The following is a 27,470-nucleotide window of genomic DNA, read 5'->3' as shown; positions in this document are numbered from 1 at the left end:
CAATCCCACAGCAAGGTTTCCTGCCTTCCAGTGTCAGCTCTCTGTATGGGAGTTGCTTTCCCTATATGAAACCATGACAGCATGGGAACCTGTTGCCATGAGTTACTGCCTGTGTATGATAAATCATTTACTCGGGAAGATCCAATGGAAGATCTGAATAATTTTTTTAAAAATGACATTACATTTTAATGTCTTTTTTTAAAAATACTGCGTTAAACTTTGTACCTTGGCCTCCTTGAGAGTCCTGAAGCAGAATGTGAAAGTTCTTACAATATTTATTTTATTTATACCATGCAACTCAACATAGAACCAGAAGAGGAAGGAAATTTGTGAAGACTACTACACCACAGAAGAGAGGGGGGAGGGAGAATGAGAGGAAGAAAAGCCATTATGTTCAGGCTATGGCATTTTCGACCAAGCAAACACAAGACTCTGAAATCCATGCTGGGGTTGGGTTTTGATGGTTTATTTTGGGATTTGGTTCATCCTTCTGCCCTTTTTTCCCCAAGAGGTTCAATGTGGTGCCAGAATTTTGAGAAGTCATGAAAGGGGAAGCTCATTAGTGTGATTGAGATGGCAAGCAAACTTGCAAACTGAAGTGTAAGCTGTGCATCCTGTTTGGTAATGAGGAAGCAGTGCAGTGCTGCAAGCCGCTCGGTTTGTTAGCACGGCTAAGCTAGCTGGAGAAACACAAAATAGAAGCCCGTCATTTTTCTTTAGCAGCTTGCTTTGGTGCAAACAATACTTCAGGACTGCACTTGTGCTGTTTATAAAGAATGAAAAAAGAATGCATACCTCTCGGTCTGGATTTTGTTTCCAGTTTAGGATAAAGAAGATGGAGATATATCCTCTTGTTTTTTTCCTTCTCTTTCTTTAGTACCTCCTAAGCCTGTCCATCTCAAACCTGGGCAGGAAAGAATTCCTCCTGCACCATCTCGGCCTTTGCCAGCTGATCCCAAATCATCAAGGAGCTTAGCACCTGGAGAGGAAGAAACACCAATATCAGCAGGAGTCAACACGCTCATTGAGAAATTTGAAAATATTAGGTAAATATGGCTTTGTGAGATCTGCTCTCTTCTCCCTCTTCTGCATTTTTAACTTAGAATGTAACAGTAGAAGGCATTAACTGTAATGATCACATGGAAGGTCCTCTTGAGGTGTTTTCTGCTGGAAGTGCAAAGCTTCACTGAGGACAAAGTATCTTTTTAATAAAAGCTGTGAGTTTTAGTTTGTAGTATACAGTTATGCTTAAGGAACTTAAGACCTGCTGAATTTGGTAAGATTCTAGCAGAGGCAAGTAGGCCACAGTCTGCTTTCAGTAAGTTGGCTCAATGTGGGAATTGCACCATAGGAACTTGATTGTTATGATACGAAATAATTGAGTTTTCTGTCAAAAAGATGCAATAAACATCAGATCTTGGTTCTTGGAGGCAAGGAAGGGTATAGGGTTCTGTGAAACAATGTAATGTAGAATAGCAGCCGTTCTGAAACTATGTATATGAAAGACACTAGATTGGATAAAATATATGTATTTTGCTGTAAAACCAGCTCATTTTACAAACATATGAAAAGTCTCTCTGAAGAACAAATCTGCCTGATGAAGCTAAGTGATGGGGCTTTTTTCACAAAGAGGGAGAGGGAGACAGGCACTGTACTGTGCCTTGGAGTGTTATCACCTGGGTGAACCTGGTGTCATTCAGAAAAGAAGAGTAGTGCCTTCTCATGCTTCAATGTATCCTCTCTGCAGAAAATACCTTGCCACAAAGGCTTGGTTCTGTTGAAGAATGGCAGTTCCTGTTTAAGTGAGCTCAGAACCAGTTGCTTATTTTTGAAGGTGATTCCTTCTTCTCCAAACCTTCAAATAGACTGTTCTTCAAGGTGACATGGAAAGCACTCAAGGCCCAAGATTCTGGTAGTGCCATTTCAGTAGAATGTAGGGGTGATGTTTCTTCATTCGATGTTGTTGGGTGATCACTGTTATTGCAATGTGCACACGCTTGCCTTCTGAGATTGTCAGTGGGGTGCAAGAGATACAACATGAATCAAATGACAATCAGACCCTCTCTTTCAGGGCACTTGTGAGACTGGATTGTTAATATGACTGTGATGCTTCTCTTCACCCACAGGCAATCTGTACATATTCTTCAAAGAAACCAGTTAAATTTAGCTCTTAAGATGGAACCTGGCCTGGACACATCCAAGCAGATGAGCTTGTGTGACTGTGACGCACTGGCTTCCAGTGGCTCTTCCACAAATGACAAAACTGAATTGGATGAAGCTGAGCCCAACGTACCATGTAGCACAGATCTAACTAACACAGACATAATGAAAATTAAAGAGCTGAGCATAGGTGATAACAAAAGCCATGAAGTCTTTACTGTTGTGACTGTGAGCAAAGAGCCTCAAGAAGAGCTTGGCAATAAAGACCCAACTGCAGAACTGAATGGGAGTGGTAAAATTCCCAACAGAGACAGTGGCATTGACAGTCCTTCTTGTAGTGTGGCTGGGGAAACATTCCCCAGTGAAGAAGGGGCAGAGCAGAAGAAGTCCAGCATGGCTGGGAACCCAGGAGAGATGGAACCTGACAGAAAGGGCACCAAACCTTCCTCTGTGGAGCAGAAGAGAGACTCCACGCAGGACGAGGACAGTGACATTGATGAGGGAAGCAGTGAAGAGCAAGAGATAGCAGAAGTGCCAAAATTAGAGTATTTGGATGTAAACAAGGTAAGGGAATTTGTTGCTATTGAGTGCTCAGAAACCAGTTCCTGACACTGGCAAGAGGTTTTTTGCATCACTTTCATACATTGTTTGAATTATTTGTTTGGTTGGTTTTTCATCAAAGGATCATGATAGTCAGTATAATTTCCTGCTTTATGCAGGTCATAACTTGTTCCTGACCTAGATAGTTTTTTAAAAAAGGTTCCCAGCTTGCCTTGAAACGTTTCATATAAGAGAATCCATCACAGCCAGAGGTAATCTGTTAAAATTCAAATACTTTTGTAGGTCAAGACTCCCAGCTTGTGTTTGTTGTTTGGGTTTGTCTAGGTTCAGCTTGTTAGAGCATGTTGTTTTCCTTGGAGCTTTGTGTTATTCAGAGAGTTAATTGGATAGTGCATCTTGCAGGGTCAGGACCTTGTGTCCAAGTAGAACGGGCAGGATCAGAATCTTATCTCTCACAAAATTTAGAGTGTTTTTTTTTACAGAAACCTGTGCTTTTGTTGGTGTGACCACTTCTTGAGTTCAAATAAGTTGTTTTAATGGTAGTTATGTCAAATTACTCTTCAGGAAACTGTAGCTGGAAGAGAGATTTTACTTTGATTCCACACTAATGTAGTCCGTGCTGTTGTTATTTGCAGCAGCTGTGTAAGATTAATGACAGATTCCTTTGATTATCAGCTTATCAAAACAGTTCTTTTTAGAAATAGTGCTGCTAAAAGGGATTAGATTTTTCCAAAAAACCAAAACAGAATATTGCAAAATATCTGCAAAATGTTCCACCTTTTTCTCTTTTAGTTTGTATTTGGGGGTGCTTGGATTTGTTAGGTTCCCCCCCCCCCCCCCCCAAGCCATGATGACAGTAAAGTTAATATATGAGATTTTTATTGATTTTTTTGTCTTTTAAAGAATATGATGAGCAGCTGCAGCTAACGATCTATAGCTAGTGAAGTGCAGCATCCACACCTCAGTTTGTACAAATTGGGTGATTCTGTTGAAATCACCAAGAGTATCGTGATTTGCCCCTTCAGAAATGTGGACATTAGAAAGCATTTCTTAGTTTCTAGGTCAATCATCTGGTGACTGTAAAAGAATGATGAAAATAGCATGCAAGTTCTGTACCTCAGAGCTTGACAAGTGTATTTTTACATACATACACACACTGTAACATCCTTTCATTATTTTGTAATCATAGTGTGTATATATGTGCACGTGTGCCGCTGAAATATTATTTAAAAGATACGTTATTAGTTGCAACAGAACAGCAAAAAAACAATGAATCACCGAATTTCCTGAGTTGGAAGGAACCTATAGCAATCATCAAAGTCCAACACCTGGAAAATAATACATTACATAAAAAATCTTTAGTCTGGTAATTAATTTTGCAGTTTGGACTAGCAATGCTGTATCAAACCAACAGTGACAACCCCAAGCTGAACACTTTGCATTATGATTGAGAAGTGCTTTGTTGACAAATACCAATGTTTTGTAAGACTTTGATGATTTGATGGCTGTTCTTAAGTTTTGTTCCTTACATTGTGTCCATGTAGTAGGAATTAAGGATGAAAAAACACAGTTATGATGTCATAATTCTCTGGAGCTCGCCTGGTGAGTTTATGAGAGAGGTATCTCCGGAAAAACACGTGTGTGTTTTGGTTTTTTTTGTATTACCCTTCTTCCTGATATGCATTTATGTGATGCACTGCAGGTTTTCCCTTGCAGTTTGAGTTGATTTCTCCTTCCAAAAGGCAGTTTTGAGGCTCACCAAACTACACTAAGTCACCTTGTTTTTGCAGTCACGTAGAGGAGGAAGGCTGAGAGAGAGCAGCTCCCTTTTCTTGAGTGTAAAGATTATGCCCTCTTCTGGGAACACATTGAGTGAAACCGATTTCTGTGTCAAGTGTCCACATAAAATCACAGAATCTTTATGGTTGGAAAAGGCCTTTAAGATCGTTGAGTCCAACCACTACCCTAACACTGATAGGTCCACTGTGTCCCTAAGAACCATATTTACTGATTTTTTTTAACGCTTACAGGGGTGGTGACTCCGTCACTTCCCTGGGCAGCAGCCTCTTCCAGTGCCTGACCCTTCAGTGAAGAAACATTTTCCTAATATCCAATCTAAACCTCCCCTGGAACAACTTGAGGTCATTTCGTGCTCCCCTCTTTGATTCTGTTGCAGATAGGGGGCATTGCGGACTCAGGGCTAGAGCGAAGCAAGGAGAGCTAATGTGATTCAAAGTTGACTTGTTTCATGGTTATTCTTAGGCTGGAATTTCACATCACCCTTGACAAAACTGATAATTTTTCTGCTTGGAGGAAGAGAGGAAAATTCAGTTGGCATCAGCTGCTGGCTGGGAAGCTGGGGAGACCTCATCTCCTTCAGAAAGCCTTAAGTTGGGAGAGAGTGTCTTTTTCCTGCATTCCCCCTCCTATCCCTAGTACCAGGCTTTGCAGCTGCACCATGAAGGTAACCAATGGTCTCATTAAATATGAAAATTGTTATAGTTGGAGGAGAATGCATGAGTACAGCTGCAGAGTGATTTAATGACGGCTCAGTAACTCCTAGGATATCACTGTAAGTAAAGCTCATGAATAACTGTTTTTTTCTACTTCAGTTATCTCTCCATCTTCCACCCAAGCTTTCACACAGCCCATGGCCGAGGAAGGTAACCTTGCCTGATATGTGACTGGTATTGTTTTATTTAGTCTAGGTTTAGCTATGCAGTGATGTGGCTTTCTTTAGGAGTCTGCAGCAGTCTAATAGGACTCATTATTAACACAAATTTTAAAATCTCAGGAGTGGCTTACTGCGATTTCCAGTTATCTTTTATCAAAATTAAAATGAACCAAGGGGAGCTTATTAGTTTTGATAATGTCTCAGAAAATGTCAGGAGCTCCAGGAAGTGATGCACATTAACCTGGATGGTTACAAAGATAGTTACAAAGAAAAGAAGTGACATGAAAGTGAGACTGAGGGACTGTCATGCTCCAAAATCCCAAGACTTCTGCTGACTGCTTGAGAGTCTGAGTAATGCTTCTGGGAGGGGTATCAGTGCTTCATAGCTTTTCATTTAGGTATTTTTTTCAATATCCTCATTTGTAATAACCAAAAAATGCTTTTCTCCCTCTGTCCTGCTTCCTGTTGTGTAAATAGTAACAACGGAGTCCCACATGGGTCTCATGCATTCATGGACACATGCTTCCATTCTGCCTTTACATGGCTGGAGTTTCACATCTGATTTCATTGTCCAGTGTGTGTTGTAAAATTTGGCCTGCAGCCCTGCTACTCAGACCTTTGGGTGAGATTATCTCCGCGTATATTCTGAAAAAAAAGTCCGTATGTCAATGTTTTAGTCATAATGTTGGTTGAGAAAATTCAGATATGCCATCATCATCATAATCATATTTGATTTAAATATCTTAAGGAAAATGTGACTTCAGTGCAACAAAGACAACCAAAGATATCCTAACTCATAGAATAACTTTTCTGTATTGTTTTCAGTATTATTGAGTAGGGAGTGGTCTATAATCTTTCTGGGACTTTTTGTTTTCTTTGCAGGGCTGACTGGTGGGCTTTTGAAGCATAATTATAAAGTATGATTTTAACCTAAGCTCTATCCCAGCAGCTCGCTTGCAAGATTTGCTGAAAGCCCTGCATGAGACAGATACTGACTGAATATACTTGTGCACACCCATTGTATGAAAAATGGTTGCTGCAAGATTTGAGGTGCAAATGCATTCCAAGTGTGAATCTGACCTCCATGAGAAGCTGGTTCTGTTTGATTTCAGGCTGTTGTTTCCTTTTATTCAGTTGCAGCTGAAAATGAATTTTTGAATCTTCCACAAAGAAGTGAAAGTGCATCATGCTGCTTTGAGCACTGAAGTGAACTTTCTGTGTTGTAAAGGCAACACCTCCCTCTTCAGTTTTCTCATCTTTCTTGTCACCCCACCAGCCACACTGTTCCATCCAGCCTCTGCAGTAGGTGTAAGGTTCTAGCGAATGACTGCACAGGAGATGCTGTGCCTGTGGCGAACAGTCACCCAGCCAGAGCACTGTGCAAAGCAGAGCATAATCTCAGTTTGCAGGTTTATTTTACTTTTCCTTTAGAAACATGGACCATAAAATATCTAATTCCTAGTGACCTGACTGACGACTCAGGCTTTGTTAAAGCCATCCTGCCATGGCACCAAAGGAAGTTAGAAGAATGGGACTGCCTCACATTTAATTAATCTACAATTTAATTTAAAATATTATGCCCACTGGAAGGCAAATATGTTGCAAATTTGTCTGCAAAATGTGCCTGTCTCTGCCTAGCAGAGAGAGCAACTGCAGATAGAGTCACTCTGTAAAACTGAGCTCAAGCTGTCTATTAAGCCCTTGTTTGGTATTTAAGCCGATGTCAGCAGGTTTTCTTGAAATATAAACTGAATTGCAGATGGTGAAGGTCAGGAGGTTAAAAAGCGCCTGTGCTATGTGAAGATTTACTTCTGAGTACAAATGTATTTGGTTGGAAAGAAGTATTTTTCCAATTCTGAATTCAAACAACTCGAAGGATGCTCTTGGTAGCTGGCGTGCCAGCTGGTTACATCAGTGCCTTTCATTTGAGCACTCCTTCGTGCCCAGCAAAACCAGCAGATAAATTCTTAGTGAGAGATCCTTGTAGTTACTGGGTTTGACTGGCCAGCAATGCACTTCAGTGTAAACTGTAATAAGATTTACTTGGAACAATTTCAAACCTTATTGTGCTGTAATTTTTTTTCTCTTTCCCTAAATATTAATACATATGGAACAGAGAAGGATGTTGTGTAGCATGTTGAAAGAACTTAAAAGAATATTTGAACTGACTTGGAATAATTTGAGAGGCAGGGCAGAGAGAGTCCATGTCAAAACTTGCACTCATGGCATGTTTGTCTATCTTCAGATCTGTGGTCTGAAAAAGAAGGGTTGCTTCAAATAAAGAGAAGCAATTCCTTTTCTTTCAATAATACTTACATCATGGAGCTGTGGGTACTTCATGCCAAGTGGCACCTCATTCCATGCAGGATAACTACATGGGTAGGATAACTACGTGGGTCTGATTTCTTGAAGTTCATGGCTTGCTTTGAAAAGCCTTTGAGGTTTTCAGTTGTACTGCAGTTTGTCTGAATGTGTGTGGAGGGTGGGTGTTTACATTTTTCTCATCAATTTTATTTGGAAACAAAATAAGGTGATGTTGAAGAAGCTTAAAGAGAGACATTATTTGATATTTTCCAACAATCTGATGGTGGCCCACAGGGTTATATCTAGAAGTCCTTGCCCCAAATGCAAGTACCAGAGACAGGCATTTGGGATGGAGCACTGCTACTGGTGACAGGCCCATGTACTTCCTGAACTGGAAATTGCCCCATGTATTTAATAGACTTCAGCCGAATTTTTCCTCTATGGATATTTCTGGTTCTTTTGTGAACCTGCCTGGAGGTTGCTGCCAGCAGTGTTGTTGCATGATGAAGCAGCCCCTGAAACAGCACCTTGGTGATTTTATTTGATACCCTTCAATTTTCCCATAGAAATAGTGATCAATTGCAGGTCAGTGTTCTCCATTCTAGGAATCATTAATGCACCTCTTACCTTCATCACATTTGTCCTTTTTTTTTTGATCCAGCCCAGTATAGTTTCCCTACATTTGATCATCCTTGCTGCCCATTTTCCATGCTTGTATTCCTGAACACAAGCCAGCTAATGCTCTGTTCTGGACTGGTTTCATTATATGTAGTTACAGTGTTTAAAGTCTAACACTTTAAAAGATGGCTGGAAAGCTCAAGCCTGTATTCTAGTAATTCCGGTATTTTTAAACACTTAGTGAGCAAAGGGTCTATGTAGCTTTTGGCTGAGCTGTGCCTTAAGTCAGTGCTTTATTACTGTCTTTAGAGGTTTCAAGTAGTCCTTTCTAATTTTATTTTTTTACATGAGCTTAATGAAAGGCTTCACTGAGTGATTTGGGTTTCCTTTGCTGAAAATTCTTTCCAGAGAATCGGCCCATGTTTAAAGTTGCACAAAAATCTTAAAAAATATGCCATAGAGAGTAATGCTATGCTGTCAAGGGTAGAAATCTGGCTGAACAGCCTGGTTTTTAGTTTTCATTTTAGTTACAGGACCTGAGTCCCAAAAGGAGAACAGTTGATTTACAGCCTATTGCCTTGTTTTTAAAATAGACTAGACTTATTTCCAGGTTTAGAGGGTGTTTCTGGTTCTTTTTATAAAGCCATAATGAACTCAAGTGATGTCCTGAGCAGCCACTAATTGCTTTACTAATTGCTCTTTCAGAGAACAGCATTAAAAATGTCTCTGGAGCTAAGTGATCTTTTGAGACATGCAGAATGAATTCTGAAATGTGTTCATCTCTTTCACTCCAGGCTCCTTTGCTGGTAGAGATTTTGGCCACTTACAAAATGAAAAGCAAAACAGTTAATGGAACTTAGGTGTGGAGTTGCAGATGAACTGTGTAATTTGTAACTTTTTTTTCAGTGTACAGAGCCCCAAAAGCTATTCAACATTGCCAATGAGCTGCTCCACACGGAAGAAGCGTATGTTAAAAGACTCCATCTCTTGGACCAGGTAATTGCATTTTGAATTAACTCTCATTTCTTTTCAGTGAGCAGCAATGATGTCTCCTGTCCATTGCCTAAGCTATAGCTCAATACAAATCCTATGTGTAAGTGGAAGATGGAGTTTGCTTGCCAGGCTGTGTGCTGTGGGTCCCAGAGGCGAGCTTTGGGCAAGAGGGTTCTCTGAGAAGGAGCCAGAGGATTGGGATGGCAGAAGGGACATGGGAAATCAGCAGCCCAGGACACAGACACTGCCAACATTTGGTTCCTGCCTGGGTGTATGGGGAGAGTAAATCACAGGGACAATGAAGGCACTTAGAAATGATGAAATCTGTGATTACTCTTTGATGTGCAAGAAGTTGAAGTTTTACTAAAATCAGGCCACATGTGTCAGACCTGTGCCTACAGCAAACTGCTTTTTTACCACTGTGTTTTGTAATTGTTGTCCATCATGTTTACACATGGGGATGAAGTGAAATTGGTGTGATGAGTCTGAACTTTCTTCCCCATAGACTTTGAGTTGACACTATACAGGTCAGGTCTTTCTATAATTATATCAAAGAAAAAAACTATGAATGTGCAGGAAAGAAATAAAAATGAGGATGATACACATTGCTAGGCAAGTGCTTTTTAAAAATGAGCAGAAGAAAAATAGAAATAGATAACTGTCACCTGGCTAGAAATGTTGTTAGAAGTTGTTACTTGGAGAACCTTTCACCCTACAACTCTTGGAGCTCTATGGAAGACTTGCAGTGTTTGTATTAGATGAACAGAGGCTGTTTCCAAACCATAGAAATCTAGGGAATGTATTTCCCTTTTGTTCAGTATAGTGTAATTTTTCCTACTGAGAAAAACCCAATCACATGGTTTATTTTGCTTTATGTAAATAGCAGTAAATGCTTTTCAGGGACTGGATGTTCTTTGCAGCTTGCGCTCCCAAAAATGAGATGTCTGATCTTCTTAGTATGTTAGTTACACACGGAGGAGGGCAGAATCAGAGAGGTTTTTCTCTATGAGAACTTCCTCTGTGAGTCAATAAGACCAATTGGAGGCTGGTTTGGTTATTGACAACCTGAGAAACCAATTAGAGAAAGTTAGTTTGCTCCGTAAAAACACGTTTTAAAGGAAGTAACCCGGAAAAAAGCTCTTTCTCTTCCAAGAGCAGTGCAGGTAACAGGGCCTGGGCCTGGCTCCACTGCAGGCCTGAGGGCCTGGCAGGAGGGGCAAGGCCGGGCCCCCTGTCTGGGATGCTGGCATGTCCCGGCAGAGAGGAGGGGTGGCCATCCACAGTGGGTGCTGTAGCTGAGACCCAGGGAGGCTGAGTGAGGTCCCAGCTGTTCCCCCTCCTGCCCCTTTCCAGCGCAGCCGCTGCCATTTCTAGCTTGGGCCAGCCCCTTCCAGTGTGGCCAGAGTGTTCTGAGATCCTGGCATAGCTCCAGCATGGCTTACCTATAGTCTTTGCATTTTTCCGTGTGAGATTTTAACTCTTTTAATGCTCAGATAAGACTTGCAGACTTTCAATTCTCCCCTAAGTTAAAAAAAAATAAAAATAGAAGAGCTAAGTTTCTTTAGATAAAAAGAGAATGAAAAAAATACTATGTAAGTTGATTGAAAATCCTTTTGCAAGCTGGAAGGATGAACTGATATTGCACTGAATATTCCTATAAACCACGGAGAAAAATATGGAAAAGTTAGAGAGTTTCATTTGATAGATTGTTGGCCAAAACCACCTGTGTTAAGGATCCTTTGCCCCGAGGAAAAAAGGAGAGCTCTATTTCTGGAGATGAAGCATGAGCAGAGAGAAAGAGAGATGAAGAGAATTTTTGTTTTGGAGCAGTTCATTCTTAAAAGTAAAATACCTCATGAGTTTAACATGGCCCATAAGCACAGCTTTGGGAAAGCTGTGAAAATGGAAGGAGCTTCACGACTTGCAAGTTTTTCCCAGGTGGATGCAAATTGTGAAAGTGAAGACACGAAAAGACTGTTTTTTTTTCTCTCCTTTTAAAAAAGTCCCTATGGCCTAACAAGAAAAAACTTCTCTCTCTGAAATGAACTGAAAAGGACTATTTAAGTTAAGAACTGACTGAAGTAGTTTTTTGTATGTTTGTTTTGTTGATATGAAGGTTGGGAGAGGGGAGGAAGCAGTAGTATGAAAATCTTATTCTGAATTTGTTTTTTTTCTCCTCTTTCTTTGTGTAGTTAATAAAGTTTTTTATACCCTTTTAAAGTTTTAAGCCTGCCTAGCTTTTGCTCCTAGTTCTGTCTCACAACAAAAAATAAGTATATTTAATTTGGCAAATTAAAACTATGACATTATTAGTGCATTGGCCAGGAAATTCAAATTAAACCAAAACACTCAGTCATTTCAATGTTTTTTGAATTACAGCTCAGATTTTCCTAGTTTTATCTATAGCCTATAGTGATATGTCTAACCCTGGGCGACAGTGGGCTTAAGTTTTGTGAATCTCCTGAATACTCCAAGGACTGGCTACCAGGGATCAAAATCTGCAGCTCTGTTCTAAGCAGTCATCTTTGCAAAATTGCAATCTAAAATCAATATGTCTAGGAGTGTTCTTCGTTAAAAAATATTGATACTGTCCTGTTACCTTCTGCAGGTTTTTTGCACTAAATTGTCTGAAGCAGGGATTTCATCTGAAGTGATAACAGGCATCTTCTCAAATATTTCTTCCATCTATTGTTTCCATGGACAATTTCTTCTTCCTGAGCTCAAAACAAGAATTACACAAGAATGGTAAGTATCTGTCATTAAAATTATTTTAAAAATACATTTTCAAGAAACTGTAGCAACCATAAGACCTAGTCCTTAAAAAATTCCATTTTTTTTTCTTGTTTAATGCAGTAGTTACATTAGTTATTTAATATGTTAATGTGAAGTCTCTCAGACATTTCTGACTGAAGGAGTAGGCACTCAAAATTTCCAGAATTCATTTGTGAGCATTTTTTTCAGTTCAAAGTATTGTCAGAGCTGTTTTCCTTATTTCATTCCCACTCTCCTATTATTGCAGTACTGTGAAAACACAGTACTAGGAAGGAATGAAATTGCTTGTTCTGGCACCATAGCTGAAGTATATATTTTCAAATACCAATTAAAATTTAGCTACTATAATAAGTTGAAGGTGGGACTTGTTGATTTTAGAGGTCTTTTCCAACCCTAATGATTTTGTGATTCTTTAAGTTGTAGATAAGGCAGAAATGCAGTGATAGGTACAAAAGTTAATTGTGAGTCAGATCTAGGAAACCCAGTTTGAGGGGACACATTGGCTACACAGTGTCTTGCAGTGGCAGGTGCAAATTGTGCTGACCCTTCCAGGTACCCTGACTGACCAAGACAGGACCAGGGCTTGCCTCTCTCTTGGCTGAGTCCAGTCTTCATACGTTCATCAGTGACCAGAAGGAATAAATGAATCTCAGCACCTCTGTGCCAGACTTACACTTACAGAGATAGCTGCAACGAAAGGGAGGAAAACTGCAGAGTCTGGGAGTCAGAAGAGGATAGAAGCTTGTCAGCTGGCTAAAGAGGGTCGTGCACTGGCAGACTGGGGAAGAATGGCTGGCTCTCTGCCTGGCCATGACTTTGGAAGAGAGACGTGTAGCTACTGCTGCTCCAGCCTGGGGTTACTGGCCCCTAGGGATTACCCAGCTGAACTGAACCATCTCTTTGCATTAAAACCAATCCAGATATTTGGCAGTGGTGGAAAATATTATTTTTAATAAGTAAAAGTTTCCCAAAAGATTTTGTGCTGGGCAGAAGAGACATATAGACGTTCCTTTAATCATGTGTAGTCAGTCTGCTCCTAAGACACTGAGGGCAGAAATACAATGTTCACTATGTGTTCATGTGTGTCCTTGTACATCAAGATTCATGTTTGAAGTTTCATCTAGGATATTGTATAGATTACCTTGAACTAAACTTAGCCTGTCTTGATTACACATATGTGTAAGTGCTTGTGCATGTGGGACACAACTGTGGAAATCTTACAGCTGTGTTTTTTGTCTCTGAAGAGACTATGGATTTCCAGAGATTTCAGTACTTACCTGTCTCTTTACCATAGGAGTGTCAACCCACGGCTAGGAGATATACTGCAGAAACTTGCTCCTTTTCTGAAAATGTATGGAGAATACGTAAAGAACTTTGACAGAGCAATGGACATAGTGAACACATGTATGCAGCGGTCCTCTCCCTTCAAAGATGTTGTTCAGAATATACAGGTATGTTGTTAATTGGCTTAATAGGACTTGGAGACTGCAATGGTTTAGGAATGATACTCCTCAGTTTAGAGACTCCAAAACCACATTGCCACTACTTTGCTTCCTTCCTCTGCCCTTTTTCCCTCCCCCTCCCCCTGGAGCATCTGAAGAGGAGAGCTAGAGGCACAAAAGGCAAAATTTATGGGTTGAGGTAAGAACAATTTACTGGAAACACCAATGAGATAAGAAAACAAACAGTAAGAGCAACAATATTAATAATAAAAATAAAAGTGTTAATAAAGAGAGAATGCAGAGCTCAATCCAGCTGCAGCCACATCATCCAAACCACTCCCTCCAGCCAGACCAGCATCACCCAAACTGCTCCATGTGCCACATTTGCTCCACTATAAGGAGCCTTCTCCTCTGAAGTGAGACCCTCTCTTCCAGCCTGGCAATGACCTGAGGTGTTATCCAATAACACTGAGGCCCTTGCCACACCTCCTCCTGGCTACTGGAAAAAAATTAACTCTCTGCTGGCCAGAACCAGGAGTCAGAGGACCTCACTTAAGTGTGTTTATTTGTTTCCCAGTTCATGACACATGTTGTCAAGATAATAAGATACTAATATTAAAAATACACAGTTTTAGTGGCATTCCTTTCTTCTTTTTTGCCAGTACACAGATTTCTCACGCAGCTTTTTTTCCACTTAATTATTTTTCTTTTTTTTAATATGGCTTTAAACAGAGGGCAAAGTTCGATGGGATATTGGAAAGTAATTCTTCACCATGAGGGTGGTGAGATGTGAGTACAGACTGCCTGGAGAAGCTGTGGCTGCCCCCATCCCTGGAAGTTTTCAAGACCAGGCTGGATGGGGCTTGGAGCAACCTGGGGCAGTGGATGGAGGTTGGACTGGATGGTCTTCAAGGTCCCTTCCAATCCAAACCGTTCCATGATTGTGGTTTAAGAGAAATATCAGAAGTCACAGAATGAAACGTCACCATTGGCCCAGTAATTCTGACTTTTTTGGATTTGTCTTCCTCATTTCTTGTAGCCGTGGAAAGGGGTTTTAACCCTTTAAGTGCAGCGGAAATAAGATGCACAGCTACATGGTCATCTTTCATGACAGGAAGAAAGAGACAAGTTTATTCAGAAACACACTTGGTTTTATAGCATGACTCGCAATTCCAAGAGTAGAGAAAAGGTGATTGGTTCAGAGAGAAGGCACCCCTTCCCAGGGCCTGGTCACATACCACAACAGGTGTTTTATCTTTGTTATTAATTCCTTTTTATTTTGACCAAATTATCACCCTGGGAGAAATTTTTCTTAGCTTTGAGCTGGACCAGCTTATCGGCTGGGAACAGAGCTGAGAAGCTCCAGCCTGGAATATTTTTCAGGCTGTAATTTTCTTGCTTTCTCAATATGTGTCCTGACAATTTCTAACTTTAATTTTTTTTTAAATAAATACATATTCATTCTGAGGTGGGTGTGCTTAAGTTTAGATATGTCACTGACAGCATCTGCTGTTTGTCTGGTTTTCCTGAGGCTTCCAAAGTGGCATGCAGCTCTCAGGACCATAGCTCTACAGGAGGATGCTTAACAGGGATTTTCATGTGTTTTCTGATAATTGCATAGAAAGCTGTGCAGGGAGAGGGGAAGAGCTCTGGTTATGCTGATGTATCTGTAGAACTGCTCCATCCCACTTGTCCCCTGGACCAGCTGAAGGGATGCAGGCTCCAGCACACTCATGAGCATCCCTGCGCCAGTCCTGGAAAAGCAGATAACATCCTTTGGGAGGGAAGGGCTGGCAAGGAGTGGGTTAAGCTGAGCAGGGAGCACAGCTGCCTGCCCTAAATGGGAGGACTGTTGCTGGGCCAGCTGTGGGGAATCAAGCAATCCCCTAGCAAGCTGGGAGAGGAGAGGCCCTGTTTGGAGGTTTAGGGCCATGTCAGAGACTCAGAAGTTTGGAGAAGCAAGGACTGGGGGAGGTCCTTTCCTGCCATTCTGCTGCTCCACATGGCCTTTTCTTATCCTTTTTCTGCCTGCACCCATCCTGCTCAAACTAAGGGCATGCACACCAGGACTGTGTTTTGCTGTCCTCAGCCTGTGGCAAGCCATGACTTTCTGTAGAGTAAATCCATTTGGGACTGTTTTCCCTATAGCACAGGCAAAAATGCACCTGTCTCTTCCCACCAACAAGCTTCCAACAGAAATTATGTGTCTTACCTGTTGGTCTGCACTGGTTCCAGACCATGGGCAGCTCTGCTGTTGCTTGAGCAGAGCTCTTGCCAGGCAGTGTGGCCACTGGCAATGCAGGCAGGAGATGCGCCTCAGAAGCCTGCTCGTGACAGAATTGCACTGTAGGTTATTTAGTTGTACCTACACAGCACCTTTTGCTCCATTGCTCAGTGATCATAGCTGCAGGAGGCAGAGATCGGACCCAGAATGCTTAGTCCACTCATCTGACATATCTCTATACTATCAAAAACCACTGATAGTTTTCAACATACTGGTTGAAGTGGTGTTGTGATCCTTCAGGGATGCACTGTCTACCTATGCTGCTAATGGAATAGTGTATATATAATACATAATAGTATATATAATATATAGCTTAAGGCATCCACTGTTAACTAATTATGTTAAATTAGAGAAAGCAGAAAAAAATAAAATGTTATTAATAAGTTGATGACTGTGACTTATCAAGTTTAGTACTTTGAATTTCTGAAAGGATAACTAATGTTTTTCTCTCAGACATTGATCCCATTATCTCCAGCCTTGCTATGAGAATGGAGCGAGTCAGCAGTGTGGTGTGGGCTAGAATATTTAGGAGGAAATTGCAGATACTTGAAAGAAGTTTCTTTTTCTGAGAAATGAACAGAGAAATTAACGTGAGAGAGACTGTTTACACTAGAACAGACCACATTAGTGGGCTGATGTAAAAACAATGCTGTGTAAAAGAGCTTTGTGTCTGTGGTTAACATGCTGCTGTGGAGTCAGATTACATCACTAGCAGAAATAGTGTGCTTTAAAGCAAGTTATTGATTCTTACTGAGATTCTCATCTCTCTTTTATGTAGAAATATTTTTTTGCTTCACAGGATCCTATGAAAACAGGTACACTGCAATACTCAGTGCCATTGTGTGAAGAGCACATCTGTGCCTTATCAGATAACGTTTAATATAACCAGACTCAAACCTCCTCCCCTTCTTGGCCAAGTGAAAAAGAAGTAGAATTTGAGAGAGCTCTGCCTTTCAAAGCTGGTGTGTGAGCAGTGTTTCTACTGCTCATACAGTGAGCTCCAGCAAAGCAATACATCTCTGGGGCTGTTCTGATGTAGTGTAGTTGAGAGAGTAACACTGCACAGGGCCATGGATGGGAAGAGCTTTTCTGAGCCTTCTGGAAGAAGATAGTTGCATGTTGGCAGAAAATGCTGGACATGGGATGAAGATTCACATAAAACCTGCCAGCTCTGATCTCTGCTGTCGGGCAGGAAGGTTCCATAGTTTATCTGGAGAGGCTGGGTCCAAGGCCAGTAGTCTGAGGTTGAACAAGACCAAGTGCTAGGTCCTGTCCTTGGGTCACAACAACCCCTGCAGCTCCAGGCTGAGCCAGAGGGACTGGAAAGGGCCCGGCAGGAAAGGCCCTGGGGGTGCTGGTGGCAGTGGCTGAACAGGAGTCCAGGTGGGCAAGAAGGACCAGGACAGTGCCCATCCCCTGTGCTGGCACTGCTGAGACCCCACCTCAAATCATGGGGTCAGTTTTGGGCCCCTCACAACAAGAAAGAGCTTGAGGGGCCGGAGCGTGTCCAGAGGAGGGAACAGAGTTGGGGAAGGGGCTCGGCCTGGAGAAGAAGGGGCTCGGCCTGGAGAAGAAGAGGCTCAGGGGGAACCTTGTGGGTCTGCACAACTCCCTGACAGGAGAGGACAGATAGGGGGAGTCAGGCTCTGCTCCCAGGGAACAGGGACAGGAGGAGAGGGAATGGCCTCAGTCTGTGCCAGGGGAAGGTTTAGATTGGATATTAGGGAAAATTTCTTGTTGGAAAGTTATCTCCAGCCCTGGCACAGGCTGTCCAGGGCAGTGCTGGAATCATCATCCCTGGAGGGATTCAAAAGACATGCAGATGTGGCACTTCTGGACTTCAGTGGTGGCCTTGGCAGTGTTAGGTTTATGTTTGGACTTGATCATCTCAAGGGTCTTTTCCAACCTAATGACTCTGTCAATCCATGATAGCTTAAGAAGCTTCTGTGCACTCCTCTAGCTGTATGTGAATGGTCATTTTTCATTGCTGTTAAACACCAAAGGCAGGAAAAAAACAAACCCTCCTGTTCTTGTTTTCTCTCCATTACAGAAACAAGAGGTGTGTGGAAACCTGACTTTGCAGCATCACATGCTTGAACCAGTGCAAAGGATTCCTCGTTATGAGCTTCTCCTAAAGGACTATTTAAAGAAACTTCCAGAAGAATCTCCAGACAGGAAAGATGCTGAAAGTACATGTAAACTTCTCTCTGTCTAAAAGCACAATGAAGTCTTGGGCAGTTTTTTCTTCACGTGTTCAGATACTTACAACCAGGACTATGGTAGAAATGGAGATTTTAATTAATCAAATTATTACCAAATAAAGGGATTTTGAATTCTTTTGGAGTTGAGAAGGAAAGTGTTGGAGCGCATGCTCTAGGAACGAAGGCAGCTTTGGCAAATTAACAGTGACAATATGTTGAAGTTTGCTGTAGTAGAACATCTAACATTTTCGTTTGATCAATTTTGTGGCTAAGGACAAAGACAGAAGGACATTCTTGCAGTAGCCAGAGGAAGAAAGAAACAATGGTTTTAAATTTATATTGTATTTAAATCTGTATTTCTTGCCAAGAAAGCCAGATACTCTGTTTATGTGGTAAAACAGGAGAAATGGACTTCTCTTGATTACGAGAAGTTTTTGATCTCAACCAAAACAGGGTCCATATCACCATAAGCAGGCAAGTCCTGTTTTAGGAAAACAGTCTTTAAAATACACTTAGGAAGATTTAAGTGAGACTTAACTTTTAATAGGTGATTCCTAAAAGGTGAGGGTTCTTTGTCACTGTGGCTTTGGCTCATCAGATTTTTAGGAGAGAAAGATGAAACACAGATCAGCTGAACAGGCAGAAGTGATTGCTTATGTATCATCAGTTTTGAAGGAAAAATAATACTTAGAGAGGTGAACCCATCCCCCAAGGTGCTATTAAAAGATATAATCTGGAGAATGCATAACTATTGGTACCTTTATTGCAGAGTCACTGGAGCTGATATCAACAGCAGCGAACCATTCCAATGCAGCCATCCGGAAGATGGTGAGTAGCAATTCCAGAATGGAATTGTGATCTGACTGAAACATTTTGCTGTACTGAGGGCCTCCCATTGCAACAGGCTCAATACAGTAACTGGAGACGAATATCTGACTGTCAGTCAGGCTTTAAACATGTGTTGGATGTCTGAGTTCTTTTTATTGCACCTGCTGTTTTCTGTGGGTTCTTGAGTTTAAATTCCACTTCCCTCATTCTTAAGGACCCAAAGAGTTGAAAAAGGAAGTCTTTATAAAACTCATTTGCTTTTCCTTAAAAAGTGCTGAAAGTATTCCAATTAGGCCCGTTCACAAGGTGTCCTTGCAGATTTTCACACTGGATTTTTAGTCCTAGAGTTCTTTAACAGAATAAAGGTTGCTTTGATTTGGTTTTGACTCATCTTAAGTGCACTGAATGTGCATCTTGCCTGTATCAGTAGCTTCAGAAAGCTGTGCTTCAAAAGCTAGGCAGTCAGACTCTGGAGACTTTGGACATTAGCACATGTTTTATATATATAGAAGAGCTAGTGCATTGCCATTAAAATAAATGGGCTTTATAGCTGCAGATGTTCTCTCTTTGGTGCACCCAGATGTCTCAGGATATTTTGTATCAAAAGAACCTGAAATGCTGTGTATATGGCTTAGCATTCATTGAACATTTGGAGGTCCAAGGTTTATATTTGCTTCCCTATCAGACCATTACTTCCTCCCCCAGCTGGTGGGGACACCATGAGACCACGTTTCCTGTGGCTGCTGTGGGGAAGTAGTTAACTGATGTCTGTGTATTGTCCCTATGTCTGAAAACACAGTTAGGAAACCCTCTGTTTCTGTTTGAGTCTGGCATGTTCTCTTGATAAGGATATATTTTGGTGGAAATGTTTCTGATTTGGGGCCTCTAAAAACTCTTTTCTTGGGGGCCGTGTACAGTATCTCTGCAGATATCAATATGGAACAACTTGTTGGCTCATTGGTTTCTGTGTCAGTTGCTTTTTCTGTTAGTACACAAGAACTCATTGGAAAAGGCTGCTATAATAATTTTGCTGCATGAGGTCCAAGCCAGACTGAAAGGAAAGTGTGTGCTGTAGCAAAATCTCCAAAAGTTAGTAGAAGGTTGAATTGATTGTTGACTGCTTACTCCTGCTGTGGTGCAGCAGAAGAAATAAATCATGCTTCCATTATTTGGTAGCATACAGTTCTCCAACTTGGCCATTGGTTTTATTGGACATTGCTTCTAAAGTTTCAAAGATTAATATTTGGACTTTATGATTTTAGAGATCTATTTCAACCTTAATGATTCTATGATATGTATTTATTGTTGAATAATAATTGTCTAAGAGTGTCAAATGAATTTATCTCAAAATGTCATTAAATGGTACAATCCATGTGCAACTAATCCAGTATGACTAATCCAGAGTGGGGAATAGCACTGAAAAGTATGCAACAGGTTTTAATATAAATGCAAAGCTATAGCAGAAGTGAAAGACTGTTTTCATTCAGCGTACATACATTTACCACAGAAATTAAACAGTGGGCAATAGACCACATGGAATTTTTTTTTAATTTAAATTGCTGTGGGTTTGTACCTGTAGGAAAAGATGCACAAGCTTTTGGAAGTCTATGAGCGCCTGGGTGGTGAAGAGGATATTGTTAATCCAGCCAATGAGCTCATTAAAGAGGGACACATTCAGAAACTTTCAGCAAAGAATGGCACAGCACAGGATAGGTATTTATTCCTGGTGAGTGTTTTAGCTGCTTTTTATTTTCAGGGTTGTGCTCAGGTTGGATGGGCCTTAGAGCCTACTGACGTAGTGGAAGGAGTCCCTTCTCACAGCAGGGGGTGGAATGAGATAGGCTTTAAGGTCCCCTCCAACCCAAACCATCCTTTGAATCTATGATTCTGTGGTACATTTCCATCTTCCTAAGCTTAAACACAAAAAGCATTTACCAGCTGAGCCCAACTACTCCTTCTGAGCAGCAGTTTTCTCTTGTAGATTTTTCCTCAAGGATTTCCTTCTTTCTTCTATGCTGTGCCTTTGCTGATGCCTTGTCAGGCCCAAAGGGGTCTTTTCCTTCTCCCTCCTCAGACGCTGTTTTTGCAGAGTGCTACTGGAGGTGGTTTCTAGCCAAACCACCTTCCTGCAGGAGATGGCCAGCTCTCGCTGGGAGAAGAGCTCTTGGGCTTTTAAGGCAGTCAGATTCAGAGGGAGGAACAGAAGGGAGAAGTGACTGGCTGACGTGTTTCTGTCTGCCCACTTCTTTCGGTAATGATCCATCAGCCTCACTTTCACCTTAAATCTCTTATTGGGAATTATCTCTCAGAATAAAACACACCAGAGCCCTAAACTTTCACAGTGCACATGTGTCCAGCATGTAACTGCCTAAATTAAACTCTTGCCTCGTTGCAGTTTAACAGCATGATGTTGTATTGTGTGCCAAAACTGAGGCTGATCGGCCAGAAATTCAGTGTCCGAGAGAAGATGGACATTGCAGGACTGCAGGTTTGCATCTCTTCTTTTCCCTTTTTTAATGCTTCTTGATAACTTTGGATCCAAACACATAACATTATACAAATGTAAAAATATAATAATATTCTAAAATCCGGCTTTGGATCACTTTGGATCAATGAAGCTTTTCCATTACAAGAATTACCTTAAGGTGCTGGAGTGTGTCCAGAGAAGCACCACGGAGCTGGGGAAGGGTCTGGAACACAAGTCTGATGAGGGAGCTGGGGGGATTCTCTCTGGTGTTAGGAGCGAGACCTTCTCGCTTTCTACAACTGCCTGAAAAGTGGATGTAACCAGGTGAAGGTTGGCCTCTTCTCAAGGGTGACAGGATGAGAGGAAGCTGCCTCAAGTTGCACCAAGGGAGATTTAGGTTGGATATTAGGGAATATTTCTTCACTGAAATGGTTGTCCAGGGAGGTAATGAAGTCACCACCTCCTGAAGTGTTCAAAAAACATGTGGATGTGGCACTTGAGAACATGGCTTTGTGGTGAATGTGATGGTGCTGTTTTGATGGTTGGACTTGAAGATCTTAAATCTTCTCCAGCGTTAATGATTCTATGATTCTATCTCTTGGGGTTTTTTGGTTGATTGGTGTTACAAACAGGTTTAACACAGAACACCAAAGGAAACTAAGCCTCTGTGAATAAAATGGATCAAACCAAAACTTGATTAAAACCAAACAAGTTTAGATGTTGGTGCCAAAATAATGATATATTTTATTCAATCGTAAAAGAGGCAAAGAGAAAAAAAGAGAAAAGAATGAAAGAAATAGAAAAAGAGGTGTGCATGGGTGGGGGGACAGGGGTTAGGACCCCTCCCCAGGGTCCTAACAACTTCTCCTTGCTCCCCTCCATCTGCTCTTCTTGGTGGTGAGGGTCTCCCTGCCTCCCATTGCTGAAAAGTATGGAATCCAGTGGATTAATGAAGCGGTTTGGGCCAGTGGAGTGCCCACGTGCCTGCCCCGGGTAGGGCAAATTTGACACTGTCCCTTGCAACACTGTGGATCTGTTGCATCATCTCTGGTGCAGGGTCTGTGGATCCCTTTAGGAGGTCTTTGATGGGCCATGACTCTGCTGTCCGTGGATGGGATTTTTCCCGGAGTGACAGGGGCGTTCAGTGCTTGGACCACAGCCTTTTCATCATACACACAAAACCTTCACTCCCCACCCTTTGGTGTGAGGTCTGTTCGAGCCTGACTGCTGATAGCCCCGGGGCTGTGGCCTCCACCCCGAAGGTTCTAAGCTTGAGCCCTCTGTGAATGTATTCCTCTCCCTTGAGTCACTTTATCTTATTGCCATCAATGAGCAGTGTAGGGCTCCATTCAGGGTTTTGGTGGTTTTCCCTACAGCTTTTGTACAGTTTTGCTATAACAGGGAAAAGTCTTTCACGAAGATGTTTAAGACTTAAATTATAACATTTCAGTCTCCGACAGTTGGGTTTTTAAAATTTTTATAATAATCATTCAAAGGGGAACAGAATAAGAATAATGGTGGCTGTGTGACATGTTTGGATTGAGAGCCTTACCTTGTCCCCTGGCTGGCACAGGAGCCGCCTTCTCCCCCCTACTGCTATAGGACTCTGCTTGGTGATATGGACCCACAACTTTTGTAGCAAGACAGGTAACTATGGAAACAGTCCCTTATTTTTTCCACTTCTATGCTATATTCCAAATGATCCTTTCGACTAAGCATTTCGAAGAATGACTGTATTTGTAAGTCATTAAAAATGTTGGAAAGACAAGGTCAATGAGTCAAAAGCTGATGTGCTTTTTACAGGTCCAAGAAATTGCCAAGCAAAATGTGGCTCATACATTTTCCATAACAGGAAAAAAGAGATCATTGGAACTACAAGCCAGGTATGATACTTGTTCTGTCTTTAAAGGTTTGTGATTATGTGTGGAGAAATTGATCTACAGGCTGTGCTAGTGTGACAGAGCTTTAAATCACAAGGTGAGCAGGAGAGGTGGGTATAAGAGAACGTTGGTCCTAAGTCAAAGTGTGTTGATTGCATTATAGAATCCTTACAGTGTTTATAGTAGTGCTTGTAGGGCCCACTGTGTCAACAAATCAAGTATTTTTGGCACTTGGTAATAATTACTGTCAATAATTATTAATAATGTTTATAAAATAGTGGATAGCAAAGATAAAATCTAATGGATATAAAGCTGTGGAGCTGTGAATTGAATTTACTGAAAATATTGTAAGTAGAACGATGATGTTTCCTCTAATTTTCTTTTGTTTTAACAGGACAGAAGAGGAGAAGAGGGAATGGATTCATGTTAGTACAAAGCACCAGTGATAAGGAGGGCAATCACCATGCAGGCAGCATTTGAAATCATTGTTTTGGGGTTCTGGGGCTGTTACACGGAAGCTGGGTGGGTCAGTCTGGTGGAACTGCTCATGGAGAAGTGTGGAGCTCAGTCAGGGTCCCAGTGCTGACCAGGTTGCCCCAGAAAATATCTGGGGACTTCAGCTGGGCTCCCCCTTTCCTGCATTCCTTAAGCCCAGTATAAGAAGAGACTGAGGCATCAGACCTTGTATATTCTTCCAGTTTGACTTGTAGAGACACTATCTGATGGCAGTTCTTAGTTTTTAACTTAAACAATAAGAGGTTTAACACCACTATGGAAGGTTTTTAAGTTTCCCTTTCATTTATTCAAGTGTAAGGTTTTTTTCACCAAATGATAATCCTACCCATCTTCCTATTAGAGAATATTTTTGGTGATGCTTCTCATCTTTGCTGACATCTTTGTCTCAGGTCATTCAAGCCACAATAGAAAAGCACAAACAGAACAGTGAGACCTTCAGAGCTTTCAATAGCTCTTTTTCACAAGAGGAGGAGCATCTTCCTGATTCCTCAGTAAGTACCAGTGCTTTGTTCTCCTTTGCCAGAACAGTTTTACCAACAGTTAAGACTTACACAGCCAACTTTAAAATAGTGGAGTCTTCTTCTGGATTTTTATGTGACATTACAGGGCAGTCATCTCCATTTCTCTGGCTCTCAAATGTGTATCAGTCACAGTTACTCAGCCATGCAGATACAGAATAAATTATCAGGACAATTCAATGCCAGAGACCCATCAGGCACGTTTCCAGGCTGTTGGCTTTTTTTAACAGAACAGGTATAATTCCTCAATATTATGGGTGCTTAGCAGTCTGGAATATTATTTGTGTCCCTGGGAGATTTTGTTCATTACTTTTCCCCGTCTTGTCAGAGTTGCATTTTGGGATTATTTATTTGATGTTATTTTATTATTATTAAAAATATTTCAAAGACTAGGGAGGAAAATTATGCATTTTAAAAGGACCTTAAAATGCTGTCTTATAGATAATAAATATATTTCAGAAAAATATTCTCCATCAAAATATGTAAAATAGTCTTGAAAGTTCATTGTTTCTCTACAGCCATAAGGTATCGCTCTGTCTTGTCTTTGCTAGGAATTTTGTTTTAGAAGTATCCACATCAGGACAGTATCTCTCCATTCGACTTGCAAATAATGGTGATAACCTTAGCCACAGGCATTTGCTACAAGCTAAAGAGGAATGGGGACTGGGAGAGCAAAATATTTAGGAATATCATACAATGCTGCCTGTGACTTTATGACTTCAGCCATGATAGATCTTGGAGCAGAGGGAGAGAAGGTCCATCTACAGAGACTGAACTTCGAGAGCTTTTTATCTTCTCCCTCCCCTGCCTCCTAAACTGCTTGTTTAGGGGTTTCGTTTGTTTGTTTTGTACCTAACAATTTTTGACATCTCTCTTTGAAGATTCAGGACTGATTTGGTGACTCAATAATCTGGATTTTTTATCTGCCTGATTTCCCAGGGGCCTCAGGAGAGATGTTGGATGTGCCTTTCATCCCAGCATAATCAGATTGACAGTGAAGAACTTCTCAGCACTCCATAGAGTCTAGAATCCTGCTACTGATAGCAGCCAGCAATGAGCCCTTTTCAGAATCTAGCAGAGTTTACTTATCCTGACCTATTCATCAGCTAAAAATACCTGTGTAAAAAATAGAAAATAATCAATTCATGTCTATATTTTTCAGTTAACTTATGGCTGCATTCAGAGCCAGGATGCTTTGATGAAAAAAATCTTTTGCTAATAAGCAAACTAACAAGAACCCTTCTTTCTATATAATTAAGACACCGCATCTGGTCAAGTTCATTACTATTATCTTGCTTTGTAAATTCAATTTGATTTTTCCTATGTGTTCATGGTGTAGCCACATATTTATACTCTACTCGCCATAAAAGCCAAGCAGAGCAGAAGTCTGGTTTATCCCTGGTTGTGATATTAATGCAGTCTATACTGCAATTTCTTTAATGCTAGAATACTAATCTGCATTTTTAGGACATTGGCTTCTCTAGATAATCAGCTTTGAAACTGATGTCACAGTTAAATGTGACAGAAATTGATGTCCGTTAAAATGAGCTGGATGTATTTCTGTAAGGAAAACTGGACAAATACTGAGAATATTCTAACTGAATACACTGCGTTGGGTAGCATCCACCAGACATATCATTTATGGAATACTGGGCAGCAACTTTAGATGAAAAAGTGACCCTTTTCTTCTCTCATGAATCTATAAATAGATTGCATTCATGGATTCCTGGCTGGATCAGTAACAGCTACTAGAAATTAGCCTGTAAAAAAAGAGTCTAATTGTTTTTTTCCTATCTTTGGCTTTACATTTTCTCTGTTATAGTGCTTAGGACTGGTTGCAGTTCATGACCAGTGCATGCAACTCAGTGCTTGCATTTCCCTGCTCACTCACATGAGCTCATACCAGCATTTTGGGTTGGTGTCAGCCTGAAATCTGCCTAGAGAAGACTTGAGGTTTCTGGGAGGTGCAGAGATCTGAAATTTTACCTACTCTTAAGATTATAACTGTGCAAGTCTTCAGCAACTAATGAACTCTCACCTGTCAGGAGGGGAATATCCAGTGTCATTGCCAATCAGTGCCAAGCAGGGTAATGATCTTTTAAAAAAGTCTTTTTAGAAAGCTTTCAGGTTCCTTTGTGGTTTAGCTCCTCCATTTTCACCTGCAGCATTTCCAGGTTGTGTGAAAGGTGTTTTTAAAGCTATCTAAAGATGTTCCCAGGGAACTGCTTCATCTCAGAAGAATTGGAGGCTCCTGATGTGGTGACAGACCCAGTTTGTGCAGTCTTGGAAGGCTGTCAAGGAAAAGTGCTGCAGAGAGCTGAGCTTTGTGGAAGTGGCATTCCTATGATTTGAGATTGAGAATGCTTCTGTTAGTTAAACCATGAATGTTAGATGCTGTATCATCATTATTTCCCTCTGCTGTTTCTTTCCCCATAGATCTGGGGTGGTTCTGACAAACATGTCAATAACTATATTCTTATCTGAGACACTGTAAGTGATAATGGTAATGTAACAGGGAGAAGCCCTTTTGAAATACTTTCCAGGTAAGAGTAGAGAGTATTTGATTTTTAGCCCATTATTCCAAATAAACAAACAGAATTGGGGATCTGAATAGGCAACTGGAGAAATTTACTCTTTTCCCTAAATTTTCTAGCGGTTTTCTCAAGCTCTTCTTCAAACCTTGTTTTTCCTCCACGTTTTTCTTTTTCCAAGTCCCATCACAGCACACATACATCCTTTCACTAGGCAGAGTAAAATCCTGGGTTGATTAGGATTACAGTGAAAAAAAAGCCCCTATGCAGAGGACTGAGGAGCAGATGATGTGAACACCTTAGGTTACTGGGTTTTTCCAGAGGCAGAAATAGCTGATTAGAGCTGAGTAGTGATTCTTCCCTTAATTCAATCGAATTCCCTGAGGAAGTGCTCTAGGGTGACACAGCCCTGGCCCAGGGGATGCACTTGCTCCTTTCTCTGTTTTAAAGAGTTGATTGATTGTATTAGAATATAAATAGATCCAATGAGGCATCAGAATAATAGCTCTTCAATTTGGCCACTTAAACAGAGATTAAACCTTCTTGCTTTAAAATTAAATGAAGCCAGAGTGCCAAAATGCACTGGGCATTTAGATAATCTCAAGAGATGTTGTCTGATTGGCAAAGGAAGAATGATCTATGGGAATAACAAGAGAATTTATCACAAAGAATCTAATAGTTTGAGAACCCGGTGTAAACTAGCAAACTCCCTGTAAATTAA

The 27,470-nt window shown here is 41.1% G+C and overlaps 1 protein-coding gene across 11 annotated transcripts in view; it reads left to right on the top strand.

Annotated features, from left to right (window-relative positions):
* FGD3 (FYVE, RhoGEF and PH domain containing 3) overlaps window positions 1–27,470 on the top strand; it is a 95,290-nt gene that overhangs the window by 51,317 nt on the left and 16,503 nt on the right. For all 11 annotated transcript variants that reach the window (XR_015806149.1, XR_015806150.1, XM_088171750.1 and 8 more), the window contains exons 3-14: window positions 878–1,046; window positions 2,127–2,724; window positions 9,224–9,313; window positions 11,919–12,055; window positions 13,377–13,533; window positions 17,859–17,997; window positions 18,779–18,837; window positions 20,417–20,563; window positions 21,233–21,325; window positions 23,108–23,187; window positions 23,579–23,609; window positions 24,090–24,191. Coding sequence is in view for 9 of the 11 variants with exons in the window: in XM_088171750.1 (XP_088027876.1) it covers window positions 878–1,046; window positions 2,127–2,724; window positions 9,224–9,313; window positions 11,919–12,055; window positions 13,377–13,533; window positions 17,859–17,997; window positions 18,779–18,837; window positions 20,417–20,563; window positions 21,233–21,325; window positions 23,108–23,187; window positions 23,579–23,609; window positions 24,090–24,191 (1,802 nt within the window). In the remaining 2 variants the exon portion in view is untranslated. The remainder of the gene's footprint in view (window positions 1–877; window positions 1,047–2,126; window positions 2,725–9,223; window positions 9,314–11,918; window positions 12,056–13,376; window positions 13,534–17,858; window positions 17,998–18,778; window positions 18,838–20,416; window positions 20,564–21,232; window positions 21,326–23,107; window positions 23,188–23,578; window positions 23,610–24,089; window positions 24,192–27,470) is intronic.

The sequence above is a fragment of the Sturnus vulgaris genome, chromosome 11 (genome assembly GCF_052056855.1).
Source record: "Sturnus vulgaris isolate bStuVul1 chromosome 11, bStuVul1.hap1, whole genome shotgun sequence".
NCBI lineage: Eukaryota > Metazoa > Chordata > Aves > Passeriformes > Sturnidae > Sturnus > Sturnus vulgaris.
The sequence above is the reverse complement of the archived record's forward strand: the minus strand, read 5'-3'. Positions and strand labels throughout refer to the sequence as shown.